This window comes from Schistocerca gregaria, chromosome 4, assembly GCF_023897955.1.
Source record: "Schistocerca gregaria isolate iqSchGreg1 chromosome 4, iqSchGreg1.2, whole genome shotgun sequence".
NCBI classification, from domain to species: domain Eukaryota; kingdom Metazoa; phylum Arthropoda; class Insecta; order Orthoptera; family Acrididae; genus Schistocerca; species Schistocerca gregaria.
In genome coordinates this window covers 41,168,272-41,189,884 of record NC_064923.1, presented here as the reverse complement: position 1 = coordinate 41,189,884, position 21,613 = coordinate 41,168,272, and the positions used below count along the sequence as shown (strand labels likewise).

The 21,613-nt window shown below is 42.7% G+C and overlaps 1 protein-coding gene across 2 annotated transcripts in view; it reads left to right on the top strand.

Annotated features, from left to right (window-relative positions):
• Positions 1-21,613, top strand: part of LOC126267338 (radial spoke head protein 6 homolog A) — a 355,206-nt gene that overhangs the window by 194,754 nt on the left and 138,839 nt on the right. For both annotated transcript variants that reach the window (XM_049972452.1, XM_049972451.1), the window contains exon 6: positions 20,663-20,782. In XM_049972452.1, coding sequence (XP_049828409.1) covers positions 20,663-20,782 — 120 coding nt within the window. The remainder of the gene's footprint in view (positions 1-20,662; positions 20,783-21,613) is intronic.

Sequence of the window (21,613 nt, the reverse complement as noted above, 5' to 3'; positions counted from 1 at the left end):
TGCTCTACCAACTGAGCTACCCAAGTACAACTCACGCCCCTTCCTCACAGCTTCAGTTCTACCAGTACCTCGTCTCCTACCTTCCAAACTTTACTTAAAATTACTGAAAAACAAGAAACCACACTTACAAAATATTAGGTCTAGTCTCAATTGTATGTAAACAAACTTACTTCAGTGACAGGAAGTTAGCTTACCGAAAAAAGAGCAAAAACACGTTTACAAAAATTAGGCATAGTCGCAACTGTATGCAAAAAAAGCTACTACCGTATGTGCAAAGTTTCCAGATACCAGAACTTAACATTTACGCTGTGTTTCACAAAATAAGAGTTAAACAACAAAGGGATATGCTTTTCTTAACTTGCTGGAATGGAACAGAGCAATTAAATGAGATTCTCTAAGTTTTACTGCACTAAAATGTATGCAAGAATACAATCGTAACCTTACTTTATATTCCTTTCACATTTTCTGGAATAATAAGCAAAGAGAAGTGATACCTTTAATTGTAAGCTTGCAAAACACACTAACACACGTATTAAACTAGTTTCCTGAACTAAACTGAGTTTTATTACAGTCTAAATCACTTATCTGTACAGCAGCACAAAACTCACGTGTCTTGCCTGGTGCAGGGCTACCAACTCACTACATTGGAATCCCAACAAGGAAGGACAGCAAGTAGCATGGGCACACCACCAAGTTAATTAGCCACACACCATGATTGAGGTTCTGACTCAACACAGTGACCTCATGGATGAGGGAGCATAACATCGTTCTGTTGACCATGTACACTGAAGTAATAACGCAGAAGTTGTACATGAGAGTGGCTTTTTCCACACAGTAGCCAAACTAAATAAGCCTGAAGGGAAAAACTGGAAAGTGATATTGTGGTACAGAGCACTGACAGATTCAGAAAACTAGGGCACAATCATTAATTTTTGCTGCGCGATAATGTCATTGGCGTAGATCGACCAGCACAAATACTCTGTCTTCCAAAGCTCATTTCTCAGTTTGCAGCTAATTAGTCCCAATGTGGGACTTCATCCATAGTCTGTCTAGATGAGTGCAGTCTATGATGCAGCCATCGGCCTGGACTGAAGGACTCAGCTGCTGTGGGCTTCTGCCATCTTCTTCACCTCCACTGATGAGAAGACTCGGGTGCCTCCTACCACCAGGTCCCATAGGCTTAGCTGATGGTACAGTACCACGAGCCAAGGGGAGCGCAAATAGGTTCCCCCCCTCCGACCTACATCTATGATCAGACAACGGCATCACCTGCCTCTCTTTCGTCGAGGAAACACAACTTTTTGCGACCGAGACAACTTTATACACTGTTATTGGATGCCTTTCCTGGGGTGTCACGTATGATCTCCGCAAATGTGCCCTGGTTACCTGTTAGCCCTGCTGCTGGTAGCTGGGGTCACACAGGCAATGTCAGCAATGCATCTGATCAGCAACCTCCTGTGACATAGCTGCCAGCTGTATGTACAGCCCCATCACTGTGGTGGTCAAGGCTGCTAGGTGTGCAGGTGTCAACATGCACTGGCCTCGTGTAAGCTTCACCTGATCACTTGGCTTCTCGTCACCTTAAAGAAGATGACTATGTATTCTATTAACAATGTCCTACTAGTGCCTTGGGCATCCAACAGATCCTTGTGCCTGCATTCCACCCAATGTTATCCTGGACCTGTATAAATTTTTGGTAGTCATTACTTTTAATGGTGTAGTGGGTCATGTCCCATCATAAAATATTGCTAATTGGGATCCGCAACAAATAGGACTAACAGGGGATACTGAATGTATTTTTCTGTTAAAGATGCTTAATCTTACCTTTTTTTAACTGTAGGTAAATTGGAGCACATTTTTCATTCCCTGCCTGTTTTCCTAGTAGTATATTTCTTGAATTTCATATCTGTTTTTCTATTTGAGGGGTTTAATCTTGCATTTTGTAACTTTAAGTGAATATTCATGCAGTCTGTAGTATAGTAGTTGCTCGTTTGTTTGTTTTGAAGACAAGCGACCATTCCTTTCAGCCTAATAAGTCCATCAGTCAGGCACCAGATGTCACATGTTACTCATTTCCAGAATGGCAAGTTTCCTGTGTTTTTCGAATAGTATATTTCTCAAACTCTTTGTACATTTTTCTATTTAAGAGGTTTAATCCTCCTATTTTTTTCAATGTAACTATAAATTCTAAAAGTTTGGAGCACAGTTTTCATTTCTTCTTAACAGCCAGGTGCACTGCTTATTAAAGCATAAGAGTCCATTGGTGACAAGTCAAGAGGGTTGCAAGTTGCATATCTAGGTATCTGTCTGCTTTTATAGTTTACTTATTCAATTAGTTATACTAGGACAGGGAGGGTATGTGCATGCTACGTGCTGATGCAGGAACAGCTGTCCCAGTTCGCAAGTAGCTGAATGCACTTTTGGCTACAATTTTCCACCTCCAGGCCACTACCTTGGGGTGTAATCGTGATGTAATATTTCCCTCATTGTGTGGAGTCATCAGGTGTTGCTTGTCTTACCGATTGGCTCACCAACTAATGTACACCGTGTGGTGGACTGCTGCCATAGCAGGATGAGTGGCAGGCAATAACATGTTTCTGTTGCATGAAGCAGAAGGCCATTGTGGAGACTGCCCCTCTGGCCTTGACTATTCACCCTGCATGTGGTCATTCTTTCAACAAGGTCTGATCAGGCAAAGGTGGACAGGATTTTCCAAATTATTGGGAGCTCCATTGTTAGGCTCATTGTGGAGCCCCTTAGGGAGATAGCTTTTAAACCTGGAAAGGAAGCTAATGTGTACTTGATATGTCTGCCGAGGTGCCTCACCTGAGATGTGGAGGAGACTTTGCCTGTGGCTATCGAGCATGTGGGGTGCAGCCATGTGCTAGTTGTGGCTCACTTCAGCAACAATGACACCTGTCGCATTTGCTCTGGGATCATCATCTATTTGTGCAGGTGGCAGGTGAAAGTGGTGAAGAATGCTGGTTTTGTGCTTGTGGCTCAAGCACATCTCACAATTTGGAGCATTGTTCCCAGAGTTGGTAAGGGTCCTTTGCTTTGGAACCGAGTGGAGTGTCTCAGCCAAAGCTTCATTGACTCTGTGACAGTCGTGACAGCAGATTTCTGTCCTGCATTATCAAGTGGGGAATTGTAGGACTCCCCTTGATAGGTCAGGGATGCATTACACAAAGGAAGCAGCTACTCAGGTAGCAGAGTACTTTTGTAGTGCACATGGGGATATTTTAGACTAGGAATTTGTTTGAGGTACTCTGATGAACACTCACCAGGTAGAAATCAGACCACATTCAGAGTAAATAGTCTTTGACTATCAAAGTATTATCAGGAGATTATTGAAGTATTCACAGCAGTTTCCAAATTTACTGCCCTCTGGAAAGTTTTGGGGTCAGATTGTTCTTGGATTTAAGTGTCAGGAAGTCGTTTCTGAAAGTATTTGTATGGAGTGTAGCCATGTATGGAAGTGAATAATGGATGATAAATAGTTTGGACAAGAAGAGAATAGAAGCTTTCAAAATGTGGTGCTACAGAAGAATGCTGAAGATTAGATGGGTAGATCATATAACTAAGGAGGAGGTATTGGATAGGATTGGGGAGAAGAGAAGTTTGTGGCACAACCTGACTAGAAGAAGGGATCGGTTGGTAGGACATGTTCTAAGACATCAAGGGATCACCAATTTAATATTGGAGGGCAGCATGTAGGGTAAAAATCGTAGAGGGAGACCAAGAGATGAATACACTAAGCAGATTCAGAAGGATGTAGGTTGCAGTAGGTAGTGGGAGATGAGGAAGCTTGCACAGGATAGAGTAGCATGGACAGCTGCATCAAACCAGTCTCAGGACTGAAGACCACAACAACAGTAACAATTGTTCTTGGGTCTGAGAGATGGCTGAAACCTGAAGTAGAAAGCACTGAGGTATTTATAAAGTCATAGAATATGTGTCAGAAAGACACATTATATGCCATAGGAGGGGAGTGCTCATTGCAGTTGATAAAAATATTGTTCTTATTGAGATCAAAATTGAGTGCGACAGTAAAGTTATATGGTTACATATAATAGGTCTATGTAAAATTGTGTCAGTTGCTGGATATTTGTACTGGCCACCCAATTACACTATGACAGTTTTAGAGTCATTCAAAGAAAGTATATGGTTAGCAGTGCGGAAATAATCAGATCATGCTATTCTAGTTGCAGGGAACTTCATTCCACCAAACACAGACTGAGATATCTGTGGATTGATTATATGGGCTACAGACAGACAGTCTTCCTAAGTAATTTAGAACCATTTTCTGAAAACTGTCAAGAGCAGCTAGTTTGACAGCCCACATGCACTGAGAATATCTTAGACCATGTAGCTAGAAACAGGCCTGGCCTTATCTGCAGTGTCAGTATAGAGACGGGGATTAGTGAACATGATGTCATTATGGTGACTATGGTTACTAAAAGTCAATAAATCAGTCAAAAGGGATATAAGAGTGATTCTGCTAGAAAGAGCAGATAAGCAGTTGTTAGCATCTCACTTAGACAATGACCTGACATCATTAGGTTCTGGTGTGATGGGTGTAGAGGAATTACTGGCAAAATTTATATGGACTGTAAATCATGCTCTGGAGAAGTATGCACCCAGTAAGTGGATTGATGACAGAAAAGACCCACCATAGTTTAACAGCCAAATTCAGAAAATATTGAGTAAGCAAAGGCTGTTACTCTTGTTGTTGAAAAGAGAAAATGCAGATGACAACAGCTAAAGGTTGGTAGAGAGTTGTACATCTGTAATAATATCTATGTGCAGACCATATAACTACCACCATCATACCTTTGCAAAATATCTCACTAAGAACCCAAGAAAATTGCTAAGTGGGTCTAGGGCTTCTATCCAGACACTAGTTATGGCAGTAGAGGATAGCAAAAGGAAATCCAAAGTTTTAAATTTAACATTTAATAAATCGTTCTTGCAGGAGAATCATACAAACATACCATCATTGAACTGTCGCATAGACTCCCATAAGGACAACATAGTAATAGATATCTGTGGCACAGGGATACAACTGAAAGCATTGAAAACAAATAAGTTGCCAGGTTTGGATGGTATCCCAATTCACTTTAGAAAGAGTACTCTATAGTATTGGCCCCTTACTTACACCCAAACCTCCAGATGTCAGACACTCAGATTGGTTCCAAATGTTGTCTGTTGATAGAATATGAACCAAAACATTGATTTAGTTTTTGCTGTGTACTGTGGTCCAGCAGAATATTCATAAATGATAATTAAAAGTAACACCAGAACTACAGAGTACAGGAAAGGCATATCTGTGAATAAATGTGTTGGAAGATATTGCGTGGGTGATATGATAGAGAGTGAGGACGTCATACTAAGGTCCTGCAATCAAACCCCACTGATGACTTCTTTTTTATAAGGGAGAACATTTTCCTGTCATTTAAAAGATTTTCCAGAGTTTGTAGCAATATTCTTTTGGCAGTCTTATTTTGCTAAGTTAGTTGAAAGTAGCAAACCTATAGAATATATTTATATAGACATAGTGTTCTGTCACACATGTCCGACAGAACACCACACCTTTCTATAGAGATGTACTCTATAGGTTTACTATTTTCGACCAATGAAGCTAAAGCAGAGTGCCAAAAGAACATTGCTACAAACTCGGAAAAGTTCTATTACATGCAGGAAAGTGTTCTCCCATATAACAGTTCCAAACATAAACAATAAAAAAAATGTTATCATGGGGATTTGATTGCAGAATCTTTATTGTGATAACCTCACTCTCTACCAATTCAGCCATGTGAGACCTTCAATGCATCTATTCAAAGATACACCTTTCCTGTGCTCTGTAGTTCTGGTGTTACTTTTAATTACTGTTTACGCATATTCTACTGGACAACATCACACAGCATCAACTAAATTTGTATTTTGGTTGATACTCTATTGAAATACAAAGTTTGATACCAGTCTGAATGTCTGACATCTGGAGGTTTGGGTGTTAGCTTGCACTTTTTGCAAGTCTCTCATCCAGTGCAAAGTCCCAAGTGATTGGAAAAACGACAGTTGAGTCCTGTACATAAGAAAGGTAAAAAAATTGGACACAAAAAATTACACACCATTATCCTTAACATTGATTTTCTGCAGAATTCTTGAATGTATTTGTGGCAGCAGCACCGTCCAACGCATGAAGGGCTGAACTACAGCACTGCCGACACAAGTAGGGGCAGCTGTGCCGTTACTCTGAATTTCGGCAACGGTGCATGGCACATCGGACCACACAGGGACAAAAGCAGGCATACAGTGCAAGCAAGTCGATGCGGCGCGACACGCGTCTCTCAGTTCTCTCGCCGTGGACCACATGCATTGAGTCAACGTGACTCCACCGTAAATGCGAACGCGCGGTCGTAACACAGTCGCTGTTCTGCAGTGCGCACCATACTTTTAAAGTGTTTTTTGCTCCTTCGCGGACGTTACGGCACCTCCGGTCGCGCCAGGAGCAGAACATTCAGTGACGCGGCCTTCTGTCTCGCTCAGTCCATGCAGTCATGCCATGGCTCATCACTGGAGTGTATACCCTCTGGGATCGGTGATCGACCCGTGCCGCCAGTGCAACACACCTGTATGGATGGTCATTAGCGACGAATGGTATTTGTCATTTATTGTAACGCTAGGAAGAATAAATGTGTCCTGTCCCAAAACTGCTTTAGTCATTTTTTGTCACCAAGCCTCTCCCTTGAGCATAGTGCGTGGGCGCGGTGATACAGCCGGTTCACTGCACATGAGTGACTGTAAGCGGAGATACCACACGTTCCCGCTTTACTGGTGACACGTGGCGATGAACATTCATCTGTACGAGAGACGTGGAACCGTGAGTAGGCTTGCGCGTATACGCCCGCGTCGAACAGTGCTCTGTAGTAAAATTTTGTTTTTAACTAACTCTTTTTCTGCATTGTTGGCTCGCAAATTCCCGCCACACCGACGCCTCCTACGACCACCAGAATGCCGACATGCGCTGGACAGGCATCGATCAGGCGGCCTCCCTTTTGGCCACACGACCCTGTAATGTGGTTCAGCCAAGTTGTGGCAGTATTTATGAGCAATCACGTGACCTGCGACCTGGCGAAATTTGGGCACATAGTGAGCCAGCTGGACCAGAACTATGCAGCCGAAGTGCGGGATATAGTCACCGCCCCACTGATGCAGTCAAGCTACAAACGGCTCAAGGAAGAGCTGATCCGGTGTATTTCGTCATCCGAGGAACAACGAGTGCACCAACTGCTGCGGCAAGAGGAATGCGGCGATCGGAGGCCCTCGCAGTTCCTGCGCCACTTGCGGAGCCTCGCGCAGTCTGATATGGTGCCCGATTCACTGTTACGCACTATCTGGGTGCGCAGCCTCCCAGCTCAGGTCCAGGCAGTGATAGCCGCACAGATGGAGATGCAGCTGGACGCCGTCACTAACTTGGCCGACAGGGTGCATGACATGCTAACAACGGCGCCTAGCACCGTGGCTGAGGCAGCTTACGACTCCGTCCCCCCACCTCCTTGGCAGCACACGCCTCCCGCACCAGCTAGTGCAAAACGTGACTGCACAGATGGCAACTCTCTCCACGCAAGTCGACCGGTTGGCGCGCTTGCAGCAAGAGGGCAGCAAGCGCCGCAGCGGCAGCAGACCAGGCGACAGGCGGCGTAGCTCGCTCAACCAGCAACACAGCAACAGCCGCTCCTACGGTACCCCACAGACGTCAGAGCACGCACAAAGTGGCTACTGCTGGTAACACGCCCGCTTCGGCAACGAAGCAACCAGGTGCCGCGCTCCTTGCTCGCACCCAAATGCCAGCTGCGACCGGACCTAGGCGCACACAGCTGCAGTGTGATATCAAAGCGCCTGTTTGTTGCAGAACTGGGGGCAGGCGTGAGGTACCTCGTCGACACGGGTTGGACCTCTCGATATTCCCCCGTTCTATGTTACGAGACCGCAGGCGGGCCGTGGCACTCTGCTTTACAGCGGCGAACAATTCCGCTATTAAAACTTACTGCACACACAGCCGCAATATAGATCTAGGTCTACGTCACACATTCTCGTGAACTTTTACTGTGGGCGACGTCAATGAGCCGATCCTGGGCGCACTACGGGCTGCTAGCCGCCATCGCAAACGGCCAGCTCATCAATGCGACAACGAATTTAAAGATAGTGGGACAGCGCCGACAGGCTGCTTACTACAGTATTAAACCTGTGAAGTACGCTGGACCATACGCGGACATCCTTGAACAATTCCCCGACCTCACCCGCCCAGCCGGTGCACCGAGAGACATCAAACATTCGACATTGCACCACATAATAACCACACCCAGACCCCTCACATCGTGTCGCCAACGTCAACTCGCGCCTGACAGACTTGCAGCAGCAATGGCAGAGTTCGAGGCCCTGCTGTAGCAAGGCATCGTGCGACCATCAAGCAGCCCATGGTCATCGGTGTTGCATTTAGTGCCCATGTGGGGACTATCGCGCCCTCAATTCGCGAACGGTGCTGAACCGATACTCAGCCCCACACCTTCAAGACTTCAGCTACGCCTTGGCAGGCTGCGCGGTGTTCAGCAAGATAGGTTGCGCAAAGACGTACACCCAAATTCTGGTGGCGCCCAAAGACATTGAAAAAACAGCCATCGTAACACCCTTTGGACTTTTCGAAAGCCATTTATGACTTTCGGTCTTTGGAATGCTGCCCAGACTTGGCAGCGGTTCCTGGACGGCGTCTTGCGAGGCTTTTGTTTCGTGTACCTCAATGGTGTATTCCAAGTCGCCTGAACTCCACCGCCGCCACTTAATGACCATCTTTCAGCGCCTGAGTGAAGCCGATATCGTTATTAATCCTGCTAAATGCGAGTTCGGCATGACGGAAATCGAGTTCCTCGGCCATTTAATTACGCCCACCGGATTGACACCACTACCAGAGAAAGTGAAAGCAATACTGAACATGCCATGTCTGCAGATGCACAAAGAATTATGATGTTACTTCGGCATGTTGAACTTTTACCGTCGACACCTGCCCAACGCTACAGCCGTGCAAGAGCTGCTGACTAAGGCATTACAAGGTCCTACCTCACAAGGAAAGACCCTTGTGAATTGGACAGATGCAATGGAGCAGAGCTTCATGGACTCAAAAAGGAATCTTCTGGAAGCGACGCTGCTCGCGCACCCAGTAAATGATGCGGACTTAACTGTAGTTGTGGACACCAGCCAGGCCACAGCCAGGCCACCATCGGTGCAGCGTTACAACAGCGCGTTGGCGGGAGTTGGCAGCCTCTCGGTTTTTTCTCTAAAAAGCTTTCTGAATCGCAACGTGCTTGGAGCACTTATGACCAAGAGTTGCTTGTGGTGTACGCGGCGGTGAAATACTTCCGACCATAGAAGCCCAACAATTCGTCATTTTCACCGACCACAAACCCATTACCCACGCGTTTGAGAACAACCACAGTAAGTGTTCACCGTGCCAACTCCAGCAGTTAGAGTACGTGTCGCAATTCAGGACAGACATTCGACACATTTCGGGGATAAACAATATCATCGCTGATTGTTCGTCCCGAGCATGTGCCGTTATTTCACCCCCTGTGAACTTTGAGGACGTTGCCCAAGTACAGGAGAGTGACGAAGAACTGCACCACTTCCGTTACGACACTTCCAGCGGCATGCAACTGGAGCTGGTGCCTGTCCCCAGCTCTGCACGGAAGATTTGGTGTGACATCTCAACCAGCACGCACCGACCGTTCCTCCCTTAGAAATTCCTGCGCAGTGCCTTAGACGATGCCCACGGACTGTCACACCCCAGCACCAACACCACTGCGACGCTCATGGCTGCGGGTTTCGTATGGCCCGGGCTTCGGAAGCACTGTCGTGAATGGGCGCACACTTGCATCACATGTCAGCGTGCCAAAGTCGGGAGGCACACCCACGCATCCGTGGGCACCTTCCTGGGCGCGACACGCTGATTTGCACAAGTTAACGTGGCCCTCGTCAGCCTGCTTCCTCTCTCACAAGGCAAGCAGTAACTCCTAAGTACGGTGGACCGCTTCACTCGCTGGTCGGAAGCAACGCCCGTCACGGACGTCACAGCCGAGCCTGTCACCACCGCATTCGCCGACACCAGGGTGGCACGCTTCGGGTGTCCCAGTCATGTGACAACTGACCACGGCCTCCAGTTAGACTGTGCGTTGTTTACGCACATCGCCAGACTGTGTGGCACCCGGTTACACAGGACAACCAGCTACCATTCGGTGTCAAATGGCATGGTCAAACGGTTCCACAGGACTCTGGAAGCTGCTCTAATGCGCCACAAGACCTCATGGCCAGAGGCGCTCCCACTGGTGCTGCTCGGCCTGCGAGTAATGCCGGAGGAGGAGATCGGTGCATCACCTGCCGACCTCATTTACGGGCAATCTCTGATAATCCTGGGTGATTTTCTCGAAGATGTAAGATTCCCTCGCGACGCCTTGGCACCCACTCTGGCAGAACATCTGCACACTTACATGGCCGGCCTCCAAGCACACGCACCAATGCAGCACGGCACTGGGAAGATATTCGTCCACGCCGACCTGCAGTGCTGCAACCACGTCATGTTGCGTAGCGACGTAGTACAGCCTCCTCTCGGACCTCCCTACAGTGGACCTCACCGCGTGATCACCTGAGGAGACAAAATGCTGGTCATCGAGTGCAACGGGAAGCCGCCGCGTCTGGCGTTGTCGCCGGATCGTCATCCGCACCAGTTTACTGCATTTGCTTTGCCGTCGAGCTCCGGACATCGCGCTCTACACTGCCCGAATTGTGCGTAGCTGCTCCCAGACCTGCATTCGAGTTCGGACGGTACCACACTTGCGCAAGTGCCTTCAAGATGTCACCACTGCTTTAGTCGTTTTTTTGTCACCAAGCCTCTCCCTTTAGCATAGTGCATGGGTGCGGTGATAAAGCCGGTTCACTGCACGTGAGTGACTGTAAGCGGAGATACCACACATTCCCGCTTCATATTCTTAGTTTGAATATATTAAATTTCCTTGACACAGAAAAACTTCTGTCCACAAATCACACAGTTTTAGAAACCATTGCTCATTTGAAACTCATCTTACCCTTTTGTCACATGATATATGGATGAAGGGCAACAGGCAGATTTCATATTTCTAGAATTCCAAGAAGTATTTAGCTCTATGCCCATTGCAGGCTTTTAATGAAGGTACGAGCATATGGAGTAAGTCCGCAGATACGTGAGTGGCTCAAAGACTTCTTAAGTAATAGAACTCAGTATGTTGTCCTTGAGGCAAGTGTTCACCAGAGACAACAGTATTGTCAGGAGTGTCCCAGGGAAATGTGATAGGACCATTATTATTTTCTATATATATAATTGTCCTGGCAGACAGAATGGGCAGCTATCAGCTGTGGTATATGGGAAGGTGTCAAAGATGAGTGACTGTAGGGTGATAAAAGATGACATACAAAACTTCTAGTTTATGTCATGATGGTAGCTAGCTCAAAATGTACAAAAATGTAGGTTAATGTGAGAGAGCATGCAAAACATACTCATAATGTTTGGATACAGCATTAGTAGTGTCCTGCTTGAAACAGTCACATTGCTTAAATATCTTATCATAATGTTGTAGAGCAACAAGTATGTAGGGATTGTAATTGAGAAGGCGAAGAATCAACTTCTGGTTATTGAGAGAATTTTGGGAGGGTGTGGTTCATCTGTAAAGGAGACAGCATGTTAGATGCTAGTGCAAACTATTATTGAATACTGCTTTAATAACTGGGATTCACATTAGGTCAGGTCAAAGGAAGACATTGAAGCAATTCAGAGGCACACCAGTGAATTTGCTACTGGTAGGTTGTAACAACACACAAGTTGAGGGAAGGCAATGTCCTTTTTAATGAACACTACTGGGAAAATTTAGGGAACCAGCAATTGAAGATGACTGGAACTAAAAGGATAAGATACAAGTCATTAGGGAATATGTGGAGAAATATAGATAGTCATTTTCCCCTTGTTCTATTTGCAAGTGGAACAGGAAAGAAAATGACCAGTAATGGTACCTCTCCACCACACACCATGTGGTAGCTTTTGAGGTATTTGTGTAGGTGTAGATGGGTATATACAGAAAAGAGAAGTCTGAATGGTCAGAGGGTTTTATGGCTCTGTGGGCAAGTGTGGCAGAGGTGCAAAATAAACTGAACTGCCAGATGCTTGATGATACAGTATATGGTAGACAGACTATACCAAGAAAGCCTACTTACAAAGTTTCAAGAACAAGCATTAAGTGGCAGATAAATGATTATGCTACAGCACCTTACATCTCACTCCTGTATAGATAGCAAGGATGGAAGTAGAATAATTTATGCTTGCACAGAGGCATTTAAAAACTCTTCCCTCACTCCATAAGTGAGTAGAACAGAAGAAGCCCTAATAAATGGTACAATGGAAAGTACCCTCTGCCGAGCACTTCACAGGGGTTTGCAGACTATGGATTTAGATGTGGAAGGGATTGTCAACATTTGTTGCCAGAGTACCAGTTATTCTTAAAGCTCACTGCTCTTTGTCATCTCTACTTTCACCAAATTCTTCTGTAACTGCAACCCATTTTGTATTTATGTTGTTGCCTGATGTGACTATTCTTTTCTCATAATGCATTTGTTTCAATGTCTACAGTGCTGTCTTTGATACTCTCCAGTACTTCTTGTAATGAGGTACCATGTCAGTTCAGTCCCTCCTTCCTCTCCCCCCACACACACCACACATCTTTATTCTTTGAGTAAACCATAGTTTTTTTATAGACTTTGGTCTAATGTGATTAATGTTTTTTCCTCACAGTCATAAACTTGTTTCCAATTAAGCATTTTCATAAAATGCTGCCATGCTTGTTCATGTGTTTTGTCTTAAAATCCAGACGATTTGAGAAGAACAGGCTTCATTTGTAAGTTAATAAGACCTCGATATATGTAACTCCTTCTTTGAGAAAGTGCACAGTTTTTAGGATTCTTTCCACATTGTTTGCTGTTGGTCACACTGTTCACCACAACAACTAATTGTTTGTCTCTCTCTTTCCATATGATGTGATTCATGCCCTTATGACATCCATGATTACAAACATGGTATATTACTTAATTTTATGATAATTTGTTCCAGTGTCAAAGTTTATATAATTAAACAGTGTGTTGATGTCGCAAGCACACATATGCAATTGTTATTTAAGAATATGTATTGGCATTATTGCCTTGTATTTAGATATATGATGTGATGTGTTGTACTGGATAGCTATAATTAAATTTCCACTATTTGAACCTGTGCAGATGGAAAACTGTTTACTGTATGGGTTCTCAGCTTTATAGGAATGATGTTCAATCCATGTGGTACAGGATTTCCATTGTTAGTAGTGTTAGTGTTAGGACTTGCATTAGGCACAGGTACTGGTACAGCACTGTAACGTCGAAACAAAAGCATCAGTTTGCATTGCAGTTGCCGACAATCAATTAGGGTCTGGATAAGATGAGCAGGGCTTTACTCGTAAGGTTGTTTTATCAAAATAATTCTGTTGTTCTTCACAGATATTGATGAATTAAAGGAACATGAAGAGGTCCTCTTTCCACACTGGGGTTGAAGAACATGAGTCAGATATTCAAATTAACTTGCAATTTAGCAGTATGTGAGCTGTCTCGCAGTAACATTCAAAAGTGGTATGAACAATTGTGAAATGATATCCATACAAACATACAGACTGTTTTGGATGCAGATGCTCATCACAATGAGCAACATTTGTAACCTAGAATGTAAACACAGCACACAAATAACAAATGTTATCCTCACTTGCCGAAATTAAAATGTGTTTCTTTCAGTGGTTTATTCTTCTGTTTTCTGCACATCCTTACAAATGTTTCCACAAAGTTGCATTATCCTGTAATCACTTGATTTCTGTAGGATCCTTCTCAAGTAGCAAAAGTTCAACTATAACCACCGCCTGACAAAAAAAGTTAAGCACCCAGAGGATATGGTTGGATGTCAGTGTAACTTTGAACGCATATACAACATTGGCAGGTCTGTAAATTATTTGAGCTGCAATTCTCTGTGACAAGTAGAACAGTAGTATTAGTGTTCCTCATGCTTACATTTGTTACCAACCCTGGTAGAGGATATAAGGAATGTGAACAGCACTGGATGTTGAACGATCACCATAAAGGACACAGTGCCTCATTAGAGGCAGGATTATCAGCACCCTACAGAGTTCGAAAGAGGTCTTATTTTGGATCTCCATTTGGTCAGCTGATCAAATTGTGCAATATCCAATCTGTTGGCTGTGACAGTGGTCTGATGTTGGAATGTGTGGGAACATTAGGGTAGGCATATTTGTCATTAAGGTCCTGGTCAACCGTGTCTGACCTACACACTAGAGGAATGCATATTGTGCACCATGCATGTCATAAGCCCTTCATGTTGGCATCTGCCATCTGAGAATGAGTAATGAAGTCCGTGCAACATTCTGTGTCATTCTGAACCGCTGGTTTGTGACTAGTGGCAGTCTAATGAGGGAATTACTGTGCTGTGTATAGGCTGCCATTAACAGCACGACATGAATAGCTGCATGTGGATGGAGCCACAATGGGAAGCATGTTCAGTGATCAATCACGGTTCTGCTCTAACCTAGTGACCATCGGCACGTACAGTGGTGACCATGCAGTGGGCCTCATTCTTCCAATGATTTGGATGAGCACACCAGTGTAAATCTTGGTGTCAAGATGTGGGGAGCTATTGCGTATGACTTCTGGTCACAGCTGGTTGTGATGAAGGGAACTCTGATGGCACAGTGGAGTGTCATGTATCCTCACGTGTTGCTCTCATGTGACAGTTTCATGGTGCCTTTTTCAGTGGAACAGTGCCCATCCACACACAGTACATGTTTCTGCACCTAGTTGCCTGATGTTGAGGTACTCCCACAACAAGCTATATCCCTGAATAAGACCGCACTAGAATATATGTGGGACCAGCTCAGATATCAGTTCTGAACCAGTACCAGTGTCCAGGATATCAAGGACAAGTTACAACAGTTTTGTGTCAGCTGGCCATATTTTGTAAATTAAAACTGATTTTGTAATCAGTAACATAACATCACTTACCCTCACAAATCATGAAGTTTCAATTTGTTTCCTCCTTCCCGTCTGGATGCTTCAGGTGTCTTTTTTCCCATCTCTCTCTCTTCAGGCTGCTTATGTGCAGATTGTGTTCCTCAGTCTCTTTGTAACTTTAGTAAGTGATCCGAGGATAGTTGCTGTCTCTTTCAGCATACTATATAAACACAATTGCCAAGAAGGCATTTAATAATAAGAAGAGGTCTCTATGTGAGCACATGGACAGGGACCTGAGGAATAAATGGGTGAAATACTTTATATGGAACATCGCATTATACGGACCTGAGATATGGACACTGACGAAAGAGGGAGGAGAAAGAAAAGAAGCATTTGAGATGTGGTTTTGGAAGAGGTTGGAACGGATGAAGTGGGTAGACAAAGTGAGAATTGAGGAGGTGCTGAAAAGAATGGGTATAGAGAAAGAAATTCTAAAGGTAATGAGGAAGAGGAAACAAAGGTGTCTTGGACATTGCTTGAGAAGTGATTGTTTACTGACAGATGTTCTGGAGGGAACAGTAAATGGCAGAAGAAGAAGACAAAGAAGATACCAGATGGTGTATAGTATAAGGATAGGAAACAGTTCTGAGAAAATGAAAAGGACAGAAAATGACAAGAGTGTATGGAGAGCTACATGTGGAGATCTGCCCTAGGGCAGAAGACTGATGATGATGGTGATGATTATGACTATGAAGATATAAACACATTGATAATTGGAATTTCATTTTGTCTTTACACTTTCCAGAGTCTTAACTATTTTATATGACTCTTTTTCTTGAGTCATCACTCTGAATCATATTTCCTTAAGTTTACATCTTTTACCTGTTAATATCATCCCTATTTACATTTTTTTTCACACCTAGAACAAAAAAAATATTTTAAGATTTTGAGGTTGAACACCGGACAGGCATTGCATTAGTATTCAAGTTATGTAGGTTAATACTGTTGTTTCTGACTGTAGTGAAAGTCTTAATAAGACTTAATAAGATTTTCACTACAGTCACAAAAGACAGTATTTTAGAATAGAATAGAATATTTTTATTAGCCTTTCAGTATTTTTCATACAATTGGCTTCATCAAAGTTTACAGAGGGTTTTAGTTTCAGTATGATATTCAAATAGTTACAGAAAGGGGAGAAAAAGAACTAAAAACCTTTTCTTCAGCATTATGTAAAACAATGTTTTATAAAATAATTAAATACACACATAAGAAAATAATCACAGTAAATAACTAGCTTATATAATATCAAAACATTTTCTTCATAACTTAGGTAAAACATATATTTTGATGAATAGTTTCTAAGAATTCTTCAGTTGTATAGAATTCATTGTTTTTTAGCCAGGTTTGCAATGTATTCTTATATTTATTTAGTGGTAATAACCGTGAAAAAGGGAAAGAATGAAATGCAAATCAGACTTCGTATTGCAGAAAAGTTATTGGACTTTGTGGTGTTTCTGAGCATAAGTCAAACCAATTTCCACTGCAAAAATTATTTGAAAAAGATCATAGAATAACAAAATGTGATTAACAGGGGGAAATGGCGTAGATAAGAGTTCATCCTTTACCATATTAACATGTCTTCTTCTGTGCAGCGTCCAGGTCTTCAAAAATCTCCTACTTCATTTCTGCGTGAAAAGTAGTAGCTGCTCTGAAATCTTGCAATCGTCCAGGAATCACTAATTTGTTGTTGTTGTTGTCTTCAGTCCTGAGACTGGTTTGATGCAGCTCTCCATGCTACTCTATCCTGCGCAAGATTCTTCATCTCCCAGTACCTACTGCAACCTACATCCTTCTGAATTTGCTTAGAGTATTCATCTCTTGGTCTCCCTCTACGATTTTTACCCTCCACGCTGCCCTCCAATGCTAAATTTGTGATCCCTTGATGCCTCAAAACATGTCTTACCAACCGATCCCTTCTTCTGGTCAAGTTGTGCCACAAACTTCTCTTCTTCCCAATCCTATTCAATACCTCCTCATTAGTTACGTGATCTATCCACCTTATCTTCAGCATTCTTCTGTAGCACCACATTTCGAAAGCTTCTATTCTCTTCTTGTCCAGACTAGTTATCGTCCATGTTTCACTTCCATACATGGCTACACTCCAAACAAATACTTTCAGGAATGACTTCCTGATACATAAATCTATATTCGATGTTAACAAATTGCTCTTCTTCAGAAACGCTTTCCTTGCCATTGCCAGTCTACATTTTATATCCTCTCTACTTCGACCATCATCACTTATTTTACTTCCTAAATAGCAAAACTCCTTTACTACTTTAAGTGTCTCATTTCCTAATCTAATTCCCTTAGCATCACCCAATTTAATTTGACTGCATTCCATTATCCTCGTTTTGCTTTTGTTGATGTTCATCTTATATCCTCCTTTCAAGACACTGTCCATTCTGTTCAACTGCTTTTCCAAGTCCTTTGCCGTCTCTGACAGAATTACAATGTCATCAGTGTCATCAGTGAACTTCTTCTCCATGAATTTTAATACCTACTCCAAATTTTTCTTTTGTTTCCTTTACTGCTTGCTCAATATACAGATTGAATAATGTCAGGGAGAGGCTACAACCCTGTCTCACACCTTTCCCAACCACTGCTTCCCTTTCATGCCCCTGGACTCTTATGACTGCCATCTGGTTTCTGTACAAATTGTAAATAGCCTTTCGCTCCCTGTATTTTACCCCTGCCACCTTTAGAATTTGAAAGAGAGTATTCCAGTCAACTGTCAAAAGCTTTCTCTAAGTCTACAAATGCTAGAAACGTAGGTTTGCCTTTTCTTAATCTTTCTTCTAAGATAAGTCGTAAGGTTAGTATTGCCTCACGTGTTCCAACATTTCAACGGAATCCAAACTGATCCTCCCCGAGGTTGGCTTCTACCAGTTTTTCCATTCATCTGTAAAGAATTAGCGTTAGTATTTTGCAGCTGTGACTTATTAAACTGATAGTTTGGTAATTTTCACATCTATCAGCACCTGCTTTCTTTGGGATTGGAATTGTTATATTCTTCTTGAAGTCTGTGGGTATTTCGCCTGTCACATACATCTTGCTCACCAGATGGTAGAGTTTTGTCAGGACTGGCTCTCCCAAGGCCGTCAGTAGTTCTAATGGAATGTTGTCTACTCCGGGGGCCTTGTTTCGACTCAGGTCTTTCAGTGCTCTGTCAAACTCTTCACACAGTATCGTATCTCCCATTTTGTCTTCATCTACATCCTCTTCCATTTCCATAATATTGTCCTCAAGTGCATCGCCCTTGTATAAACCTTCTATATACTCCTTCCACCTTTCTGCCTTCCCTCCTTTGCTTAGTATTGGGTTTCCATCTGAGCTCTTGATATCCATACACGTGGTTCTCTTATCTCCAAAGGTCTCTGTAATTTTCGTGTAGGCAGTATCTATCTTACCCCTACTGAGATAAGCTTCTACGTCCCTACATTTTTCCTCTAGCCATCCGTGCTTAGCTATTTTGCACTTCCTGTCAATCTCACTTTTGAGACGTTTGTATTCCTTTTTGTCTGCTTCATTTACTGTATTTTTATATTTTCTCCTTTCATCTATTAAATTCAATATTTCTTCTTTTACCCAAGGATTTCTAGCAGCCCTCGTCTTTTTACCTACTTTATCCTCTGCTGCCTTCACTACTTCATCCCTCAGAGCTACTCATTCTTCTTCTACTGTGTTTCTTTCCCCCATTCCTGTCAGTTGTTCCCTTATGCTCTCCTTGAAACTCTGTACAACCTCTGGTTCTTTCAGCTTATCCAGATCCCATGCCCTTAATTTCCCACCTTTTTGCAGTTTCTTCAGTTTTAACCTACAGGTCGTAACCAACAGATTGTGGTCAGAGTCCACAACTGTCCCTGGAAATGTCCTACAATTTAAAACCTGATTCCTAAATCTCTGTCTTACCATTATATAATCTATCTGATGCCTTTTAGTATCTCCAGTATTCTTCCGTGTATACAACCTTCTTTTATGATTCTTGAACCAAGTGTTAGCTATGATTAAGTTATGCTCTGTGCAAAATTCTACCAGACGGCTTCCTCTTTCATTTCTTAGCCCCAATCCATAATCACCTACTATGTTTCCTTCTCTCCCTTTTCCTACTGATGAATTCCAGTCACCCACGACTATTAAATTTTCATCTCCCTTCACTACTTGAACAATTTCTTTTATCTCATCATACATTACATCAATTTCTTCATCATTTGCAGAGCTAGTTGGCATATAAACTTGTACTACTATAGTAGGCATGGGCTTTGTGTCTATCTTGGCTACAATAATCTGTTCACTATGCTGTTTGTAGTAGCTTACCCGCACTCCTATTTTTTTATTCATTATTAAACCTACTCCTGCATTACCCCTATTTGATTTTGTGTTTATAACCCTATAGTCACCTGACCAAAAGTCTTGTTCCTCCTGCCACCGAACTTCACTAATTCCCACTATATCTAACTTTAACCTATCCATTTCCCTTTTTAAATTTTCTAACCTACCTGCCCGATTAAGGGATCTCACATTCCACGCTCCTATCCGTAGAATGCCAGTTTTCTTTCTCCTGATAACGACGTCCTCCTGAGTAGTCCCCCCCCCCTCGGAGATCCGCATGGGGGACTATTTTACCTCCAGAATATTTTACCCAAGAGGACGCCATCATCATTTAATCATACAATAAAGCTGCATGTCCTCGGGAAAAATTACGGCTGTAGTTTCCCCTTGCTTTCAGCCGTTCGCAGTACCAGCACAGCAAGGCCGTTTTGGTTAATGTTGCAAGGCCAGATCAATCAATCATCCAGACTGTTGCCCCTGCAACTACTGAAAAGGCTGCTGCCCCTCTTCAGGAACCACATGTTTGTCTGGCCTCTCAACAGATACCCCTCCGTTGTGGTTGCACCTACGGTACGGCCATCTATATCGCTGAGGCACGCAAGCCTCCCCACCAACGGCAAGGTCCATGGTTCATGGACTAATTTATACAAATCAAAATCATCTTGATATTAAATGCAATCTATTTTATGTAGCTGCTTCCAACCTCTGAATTTCATACAAATTTCCACAATACGTCTGCACATGAATAAATTGTTTTCGTCTTAATCAGACCAAGACTAGCTAATACGTAAGTTAAGCTTCCACTCTCGAGAGACAAAAGACAGATAGAAAACAAATAGAGTTATAATTTTAGTACCTTCATTTTCTTATATATTTTCTCTACCGTCGAGCGCTCATACAGCTGTGACGGTATAATTTATATCTGAGGGAACGAGTGTAGCGTGGCAAAATTCAAAGACCCCCTACATATAGTTATTATGGACTACAGCAAGTCCTCTATGAGTTGTGTAACCACAACTTCAGAAAAAAAGAGGCCATAAAAAAAAAAAAAGAAGAAATCATGTCCATCAATATCAACATTTATTTTCAATACATATAACTGTTTTTTACTTTCAATTTAATCTAATGATGTTGCTAATATATATTGTCCATTTTACAGGTCTACTTTGTTTGTAATAGACCTGGGGAAGAATGGATAGAATTACCCAATGTTACACCCCAACAAATTACTACTGCTCGTCAAATTAGAAGATATTTCACAGGAAATCTCGATACAGAGGTAAGATGTGGTAGTTTTGGTGGGCATTATTAATGCGAAAAATATTTGAGAGTCTGAAATCATAAAATTAAATATTTTAAAAGAGTTCACAAATAGACAGTCTTCAGACTGGTTTTTCTCACCATAAATTTCTCTCCTGTGCCAACCTCTTCATCTCAGAATAGCACATCTTCAATTATTTGCTGGATGCATTCCATTTCCTGTCTTCCTCTATAGTTTTAATGCTTTACAGCTCCCTCTAGTACCATGGAGCACATAATTTTCAACATTCACCTGTGGCACTACATCTCAAATGCTTTGATTCTCTTCCTTTCTGTGTTTTCCCACAGCCCATGTTTCATTACCATACACTGATTTTCCAGATGTATCTTCTCAGAAATTTATTCCTAAAATTAAGATGTGTTCTATAATAGTAGATTTCTCTTGGCCATCCATCATTGTTTATTTTGCTGCCTAGATACTACAGTTCCTTAACTTCATCTACTTTGTGACCATAAATATTGATGCTAAGTTCCTCGCTGTTCTCTTTCTTGCTACTTCTCAATACTTTTGTCTTTCGTCAATTTATTCTCAATGCACATTCTGTACTCATTAGACTATTGATTCCATTCATCAGATCGTTGATGTCATTTCACCTTGAATTTTAATCTCACTCTTGAACACTTCTTTTATTTCCATCATTGCTTCTTCAATGTATAGTTGAAACAATATGGGTAAAAGACTACATCCCTGTCTTACTCTTATTATTTCCTCTTGGCTCTTGTACGTGTTGTATATTACCTGTCTCAGCCTATAACTTACCACTATTTTCCTCAGAATTTTAAACATTTT